The following is a 7,500-nucleotide window of genomic DNA, read 5'->3' as shown; positions in this document are numbered from 1 at the left end:
TCATCCCTCCTTCCTACTATCCAGTCCCACGTATTTCCTCCCGACTATCCTACAATCCTACACATCTTACACCCTAAAGAAACCCTTTTATTCATATCACCTTGGGTTATTTATATTATTCCAATGCTAGAGTTCCTTTCGTTAAATATTCTTCCAGCACACGGCACATTCCAATTCAGCCTCTCAGACCACACACAGGTCCTATCCTCTATCCCTTCGTCCCTCTTCCACGCCCTTCCCACTCCCTTGACTGCCCTGGAGAAGGACGACCACCTCCAACCACCCAGCCAGTCGTCCTGCCCCGCTCCGACTACCCTGCCTCGGACAAGCCCCTCGCCTGCGTGTGGTGGTAGTTAGGTCGTTAAACCGTAGAGACAATTAGTATGTGTAACAAGCAGGGGGGGTGTCCGCTAGACCCTCGGACTGCGGACACGCGAAGGGAGGGCTTGGCTTTTGCGAGGACGCCGAAGGAGACCATGTGGAGCGGCGTCTGGAGGTCGAAGGCGGGTGAGGTGTTCGGCGAAGGAGAGAGAGAGAAGGGAAGTTGCGTTGCAGTTACGGTTAAGAATGAATACGTCGAGTGAATGGTATTCTCATTTTCATATGGTTTATTAGATACCATTTGCTTTATTTTTATTCTCTCTCTCTCTCTCTCTCTCTCTCTCTCTCTCTCTCTCTCTCTCTCTCTCTCTCTCTCTCTCTCTCTCTCTCTCTCTCTCAAGTCTTCGTGATCCATTGATTGAACGTCTTTCTTTATGTTTATTTTCTCCCATGATTGATGCGGGATGTAGCGTCCATCGCCGTTCCAATACAACGAAATCCCAATCTCGTGAAAAAGCAGGAATATAAGAATTGAAATATGCTGTTGTAATTCTCAAAGGTTGGCGTCTCGATAGCTTCAAACCCCATGCGGAATGCTCGATATCTTTTTTTTTTTATGTTATTGTTTTTTTATGATAAAGAAGGCGTGAGGTGGATCCCTTTCTTTCTCGGAATCTCGCTCCGTATAGTCTGTCAAAATGAAATATTGTTTTTTTTTTTTTTTTCTCCATAAAAAATGAAAGAAAAATATATGCTGTTTGAATGTGGATCAAAAACGAGATTTTTTTTTTTCTCTCTCCATAAAAAGATGGAAAGAAAAATGTATGCTGTTTGAATGAGGATTATTTCGAAATTGTTATAATCTTGAGCTGTGTCCCTTTTCCGTCTTTCATTTCCTGTTTTGAGTCTTCGCACAGACGCTACTTTCATCTTTGCGTCATTCATGTATATTTCTTTTTATTTCTATTTTTTTGTTTTCTCATGTTGCTTCGGGATCTTTTGTCTCCTTGTTCTGTCTCTCTCTCTCTCTCTCTCTCTCTCTCTCTCTCTCTCTCTCTCTCTCTCTCTCTCTCTCTCTCTCTCTCTCTGATTTCTTACAAGTGATTTTTTATCAATATTCCCCATGTTTTCTTTTCATAACATCAATATTTAGAATATTTAAATTGATGTGTAAAGAATTGTAAACATCACATCATGATGTATAAATTACAAATATTGGTTTATAATAGACACAGCGATAGACACTTCAAACCTAAATACCAGACGCTTAGTGTAAGAATTAAACGCTAGAAAAAAAAATAAAAACATTTTGAACATTTGAACGTCGATGGATGGGCGTCGAGGGCAAGCAGGCATGGGCGTGCGGGCGGGCTCGGATAATGAAACGTAGAATGGGCGTGGGAAGTGGGCGGTTCGGTGGGAGGAGCTTGCGTGTGACCGACACGGCAACGCCGGCGGAAGGGGAGGGGGCAGAGGGAGGGGGAGGTGTCTCATTGCTGCCGTGCGATAGGGAGGGGGCGGGGAGGGGGCTAGGGGGGTGTCTCTTTGCTACATGCAATGCGGCAGTTAAGGGCAGTGACAACCTTGGGTAATTATAAGCCATGACACCTATTTCCATTCCCCTCCCTCCTTCCCTCCCCCCTCCCCCTCCCTCCCTCTCCGCATCGGCCAGTCGGCGTCTGAAAACCTTCATATATATTTTATTTTGAAGTATTACAATTACAATTATTTTTACCATTATCATCATCAGTGGCGTAAACGAGAAAGAGGAAGAGCCTCTCCAGAAGAAAGCAAAACGAAAAGCAAATCCGAAAGGAAACAAAAGATATTACAGAAAAAACAACCATAAAAACAGCCAAAATCTGTCACCAAGAACACGCACGAATACATCTAATACGTCTTGTTCTGCATCCCCCTTGATAGCCGCATAACAGCTGATAATACCAACACAGGCGACAGTAAACAAGCTGGCCTGGGGAGGAGGTGGAGGAGGAGGGGAGAAAGAGGGGGAGAGGAGGTAGAAAAAGAAAAACAAATATGGCGTCTTGACATGAGAGGTGTACATAACTACGCTTCGCTCGCTGATGCCACATGTCAACCTCACGTCACATCAGTTCTCGTCACGTCACGTCACTCGAAAGTGATTCGTTCGCTGATCGCGTCAGGCGGGAGGCGGGCGGCGAACGGAAGCGTTTGCGGATTATTTGCGTCGGGGAGCCCGCGGGATGTGGATACACACACACACACACACACACACACACACACATATATATATATATATAGATATAACAAACTGCATTGGATATATCAGTCAGCAAACTATGTCACAGACAAAAGGAAAAAGGAATCGAAAAGAAACTTGCTTATAAGATGAAGACTAGCACAGGATACTGACACCCCCCCCCCCCCTTCCGTCTCCCCCACCCCTATCTGCATCCCCCCCCTCCTTGTTCGTCACAGTTTAGCTCCAGAACTTCGTGATTCTAGAGACTCCCTTTGGATGGATGGGTTTGTTGCGTGCAAGACAGGTGTGTGTGTGTGTGTGTGTGTGTGTGTGTGTGTGTGTGTGTGTGTGTGTGTGTGTGTGTGTTCTTTAGGATGTCCGCGCTTGACTGTTTCAGACTGCATGTGCATGTGTGTGTTAGTGTGCACATGAATGCCAGTATGCATATGCCCACACGTGTGTATGTGTGTGTATGAGTGAGTGACGGTCCCTACGACACACCGACACGCACACGCCGCTCTCTGTCGCAAGCTAGTTTGTCGTGCCTCGAGTTCTATTGTCATGTTATCCGACATTTTTTCTCTGGCTTCTGTAATTATGTTTTTTTTTTTCCATTTGTCTGTGGGTCGTTTTTATTTATCCGTGTGTGTATCTAAGCTCCTTATCTTTCCGTTGAGCTGTTCTATTGCGTTTGATTTAATTCTTAAGGATAATAAAATTCATCGTGTGTATCCTATTTTTTTTTTTTTTTTTTATTCTGTCTTTATGAAATCATTGTTTTTAATTTTGGTATCACTGCTATCATAACGCTCATCATTGATACTATCAGCACAGTCATTATCATAACTAAGATCCCTATTAATATATTATCGATATTATCGTTATCATTATATTGTTATTATTATTATTATTATTATTATTATTATTATTATTATTATTATTATTATTATTATATTTTTCATTATTATTAATATTATCATTATTATTCTCATCATTATTATCATCAATATTATTATCATTATTATCATCATTATTATTACTCTCATTGTTATTATCTGTATTATTACTCTCATGTCATGATGACAATAATTATTATTTTCATCCTCTTTTATAACCATGAAACTCACCACCAACATATTCCTTCCCTCTTTTCACCCTCTTCATCTCCGACATCTTCTCTCCTCATCACAGTTCACTCAAGTCTTCTGTCATCATTATCACCTCTTCTCCCTCTCCCTCTCCCTCCCTCCCTCTTTCTCTCTCACTCTCTCCCACGCCTGCCTTGTCAAATATCACTTCTCAGCCCCCCGTCGACACTGTGTTCACCCCTCCCCCCCCCCCTCTTCCCCTCTTCCCCTTTCCTCTCTCTCCCCCTCTCTTCTACCCTCTTTCGCCCGACTGACCACCCTTTGTATCCCCTCTCCCTTTCTCCCCTCCTCTCCCACCCCTTCCCCCCCATTCGCCCTCTCTCTCAACCCTAACTAATTACCGAAACGTGAGTAGGGAGAAGAGGGGGTGGGGGGGGGGGTGTAGGTGATAAAGATAGGGGAGGGAAGAGAGAGGAGGGGAGGGGGAGGGAGGAAGGAGGAGGGGAGGGAGAGGGAGGGGGAAGAGGGAGGAGGAGGAGGGAAGAGGGAGGAGATAGGAGGGGATAGAGACTTCGGGTATGGTATTCCCCAGCTTGGAGGGGGCAGGAGGGGGGGTAGGGGGGGGAAATGAGTTCGGGGTGGGGGTGGGGGTGAAGGTGGAGGGAAGGAATAGGGGACTGGAGGAAAAGAGGTAGGGGGGGGGTATCAATAATTTGTCTCGGTGTGGGTTAGTGCATAATTGATATTGATCGCCTGGTGTCGGCAAGTCCCCCGAAACTGACCAATAAACACAGGGATTTTTACCGGGTGACATTTCTCGTAATCATGGGGGGGGGGGGGGGAGGGAGAGGAGGGAGAGGAGGGAAGGATGGGACAAGTGAGAAAAGAGCAAAGGAAGGGAGGGAACAAGTGAGAGTGAAATAGGGAAGAGAGAGAGAATGGGGAATGAGGGCAGGAAAGATAATGAAAAAGGGATGAGGAAAAAAAAAAAGAAAGAGGTGGAAAGTAAAGTAAAAAAAAAGGAGAAAATGATACGAAAAAAAAACGAGGAAAGCAAAAGCAGAAACGAATACAACGAAGTAAGAAAGAAAGAAAGAAAGAAGAAGAAAAAGAAAAAGAAAAAGAAAAAGAAGAAGAAGAAAGAAGAAGAAGAAGAAGAAGAAGAAGAAGAAGAAGAAGAAGAAGAAGAAGAAGAAAGAGGAGGAGGAGGAGAGTACTGTAATTATACACTATTTTCCAATTCCCAGAACGTGCTGTGTCGCCAGGCGATAGAGTGTCTTCTAATTCTAATTCACTTCGTTATTGCTGCGTATATATGCAAATTTACAGTTTCTTAATTACGTTCTACTGAGAATAAAAGTCGCTGTTGATTCCCTTTGAAAGCGCAGAACTTATTACCTTTATCAATCCTTTTCTTTCTTTTTTTTTTCATTTTGATTATTATTTTCGAATACTTTATTACATTTTCGAGGTTGTGGCATAAAGTATATGCGTATATATTGCAGTGTGATAGCGGTTATAAACAGGCTTTTGGGTATAAAAGTTCGCGAGCAGAAAAACTTTTTTCATTATTTTCTGCTCGTGCCAAAGGAAGAAAGAGATTCAGATATCCGAGAGCAAAATAAAAATGGAACGCAAGAAAATGGATGAGAGTGAGTGAGAGAGAGAGAGAGAGAGAGAGAGAGAGAGAGAGAGAGAGAGAGAGAGAGAGAGAGAGAGAGAGAGAGAGAGAGAGAGAGAGAGAGAGAGAGAGAGAGAGAGAGGAAAAACCGAAAATTCTAACAGTCTCGCGGTCGGCCACACGCCATACAAACACACTCTCTCACCCGCTAGCTCAGTGAGTGACGCGTCCGGCCACAAGGGAAGTTAATCATGGCTTCTCTCTTTCGTGGCGACAGCTCGGACCTCAACTGACCTTAAGGGGGAGTTTATTCCTCGTAAGGAGCGGGCTTTTGGGGGAAGAATCGTTTCTGGTTCTTTTTAGATTTCGTTTAGGGATTCTTTTCAGGGTTTTGAGTCGTATTTCGACGTCTCCATCTAGATGTGGAAGTACTTAGAGAATTGCCAGTTGATAGCCTTCTAATTTATGTTCACCGTCGTGATGTATTCCGCAAAGGCAGCATCCACTAACAGACCTCCTTTCTCCCCCTTGCAGATTCCGTGAACCTCTTCAACAACAGACAGCCGCCCAAGAAGAAGCGGAAGAGCCGGACGGCGTTCACCAACCACCAGATCTTCGAGCTGGAGAAGCGCTTCCTGTACCAGAAGTACCTCTCGCCCGCCGACAGGGACGAGCTGGCGCAGAGCCTCGGCCTCAGCAACGCGCAGGTAAGGACGCGGTCTGTGGTTACTGCTTGTTTTTATGGTTGTTGTTTTCTCACTTGTATTTCTTCGTTTCCTTGATTTTCACGTGTAGTACACCATACGCAATGCCCTGCAAAATCTCAATGCAAAATCAGTTATAGTAATTATCCCCACCACAACAAAAGCAGTGATAATGGTAATGATAATGACACATCCATATCTCGTCCTAACCTCCCAGCCTTACACAAACCCTCTCTTTGCCTCCCCAGGTGATCACGTGGTTCCAGAACCGGCGCGCCAAGCTCAAGCGAGACATGGAGGAGCTCAAGCGCGACGTCGAGTGCACGAAAGTCATCTCCTCCAACAAGACCCTGCTGGAGGCCTCCGTGAACGTCGCGGCGCTCCTGAAGGTCAAGGAATTCCCGAGGATACCGATCACCTCCTTGCCGCACTAACAGGGGGCAGGGGAAGGTTGTGTCATGGTGTACGACCTTCTTATTTAAGGTCGTGGTTGCAGATGTCGGCGAAGGAGAAAGGACAACTCTCTCTATATCGTCACGTGTGAAACTGTGTGCGTACGTGTGTTTGTCGTATTCGGTTCGTGTATACATCTGTGTATGTATACTTGTGTAAGTGTGTGTGTGTGTGAGAATGTGTGCGTCTCAGTGTTTACCAAGAAACCTCCCAGTCGTGCGAATCCAGTCGGATGCATTGAGAAGAGTTAATATAATTTTCATCACCGTCTGTCATTGAAGAAAGAAGTCATTCTTATATCACGAAGCCCGTCGCGTTGTTTGCTCTGATGACGTCATGATGTGCGTCACCGAACAGCTGTTGTCGTCGCCTCTGCCTCCGCCTCTGCCTTCTTGAATTTCAATCCAAGAACAAAGCAAAAACATGAAGTGCAAATGGAGTCTACGTCGCAACGAACAGCTGCTTCGAGACAAACGGACAAGACAGGAGAAGAAGAGAATCGAGCAGGAAAGGAAGGCACCTGTGTCACGCCTCCCTCGGGGCAGCGGCGTCTCCATCTCCGGCAGACAAACGTGTTGGCGACGTGTTGGAAAATGGCGTCATCATTTCCATTTTAGATACAGTATCATCGTCTTAGTCATCGTCATCTATTATTTTCGCTTGCATTTTCATCGGGCTGAAGAGGACAAAAGGAAGAATTAGACAACGACGAAATTATGATAAATTTGGAATTGCGAGAGATGTTGCATGTTGTAATGTTAAAGGATTTTTTTCCGTGATTCTAATCTAATGTTACACTCTGTAATATTACTAAATGTCTTCCAACGCTATATATATATATATATATATATATATATATATATATATATATATGTATATATGTATGCATATATATGTATATATATGTATATATATGTATATATATGTATATATATATATATATATATATATATATATATATATATATATATATATACATATATATGTATATAGCGTTTTATGGGAAAAAGCAAACTGTACTTCAAACTTTTGGAAGAAAAAGTATTGATATTTACATTTTGTCGTCATACCCTGTGTGTCAGCGACCAA

The 7,500-nt window shown here is 43.8% G+C and overlaps 1 protein-coding gene across 1 annotated transcript in view; it reads left to right on the top strand.

Annotated features, from left to right (window-relative positions):
- The window catches only part of LOC125044426 (homeobox protein Nkx-3.1-like), a 16,528-nt gene extending 9,332 nt beyond the window's left edge, over window positions 1-7,196 (top strand). The window contains exons 2-3 of the mRNA XM_047641086.1: window positions 5,789-5,961; window positions 6,207-7,196. Coding sequence (XP_047497042.1) covers window positions 5,789-5,961; window positions 6,207-6,392 — 359 coding nt within the window. The 3' untranslated portion in view covers window positions 6,393-7,196. The remainder of the gene's footprint in view (window positions 1-5,788; window positions 5,962-6,206) is intronic.
- The last annotated feature ends 304 nt before the right edge of the window (window positions 7,197-7,500 follow it).

This window comes from Penaeus chinensis, chromosome 35 (genome assembly GCF_019202785.1).
Source record: "Penaeus chinensis breed Huanghai No. 1 chromosome 35, ASM1920278v2, whole genome shotgun sequence".
In the NCBI taxonomy this organism is placed as follows: Eukaryota; Metazoa; Arthropoda; class Malacostraca; order Decapoda; family Penaeidae; genus Penaeus; species Penaeus chinensis.
Note: the sequence above shows the minus strand (reverse complement) of the source record. Positions and strands in the feature narration are given on the sequence as shown.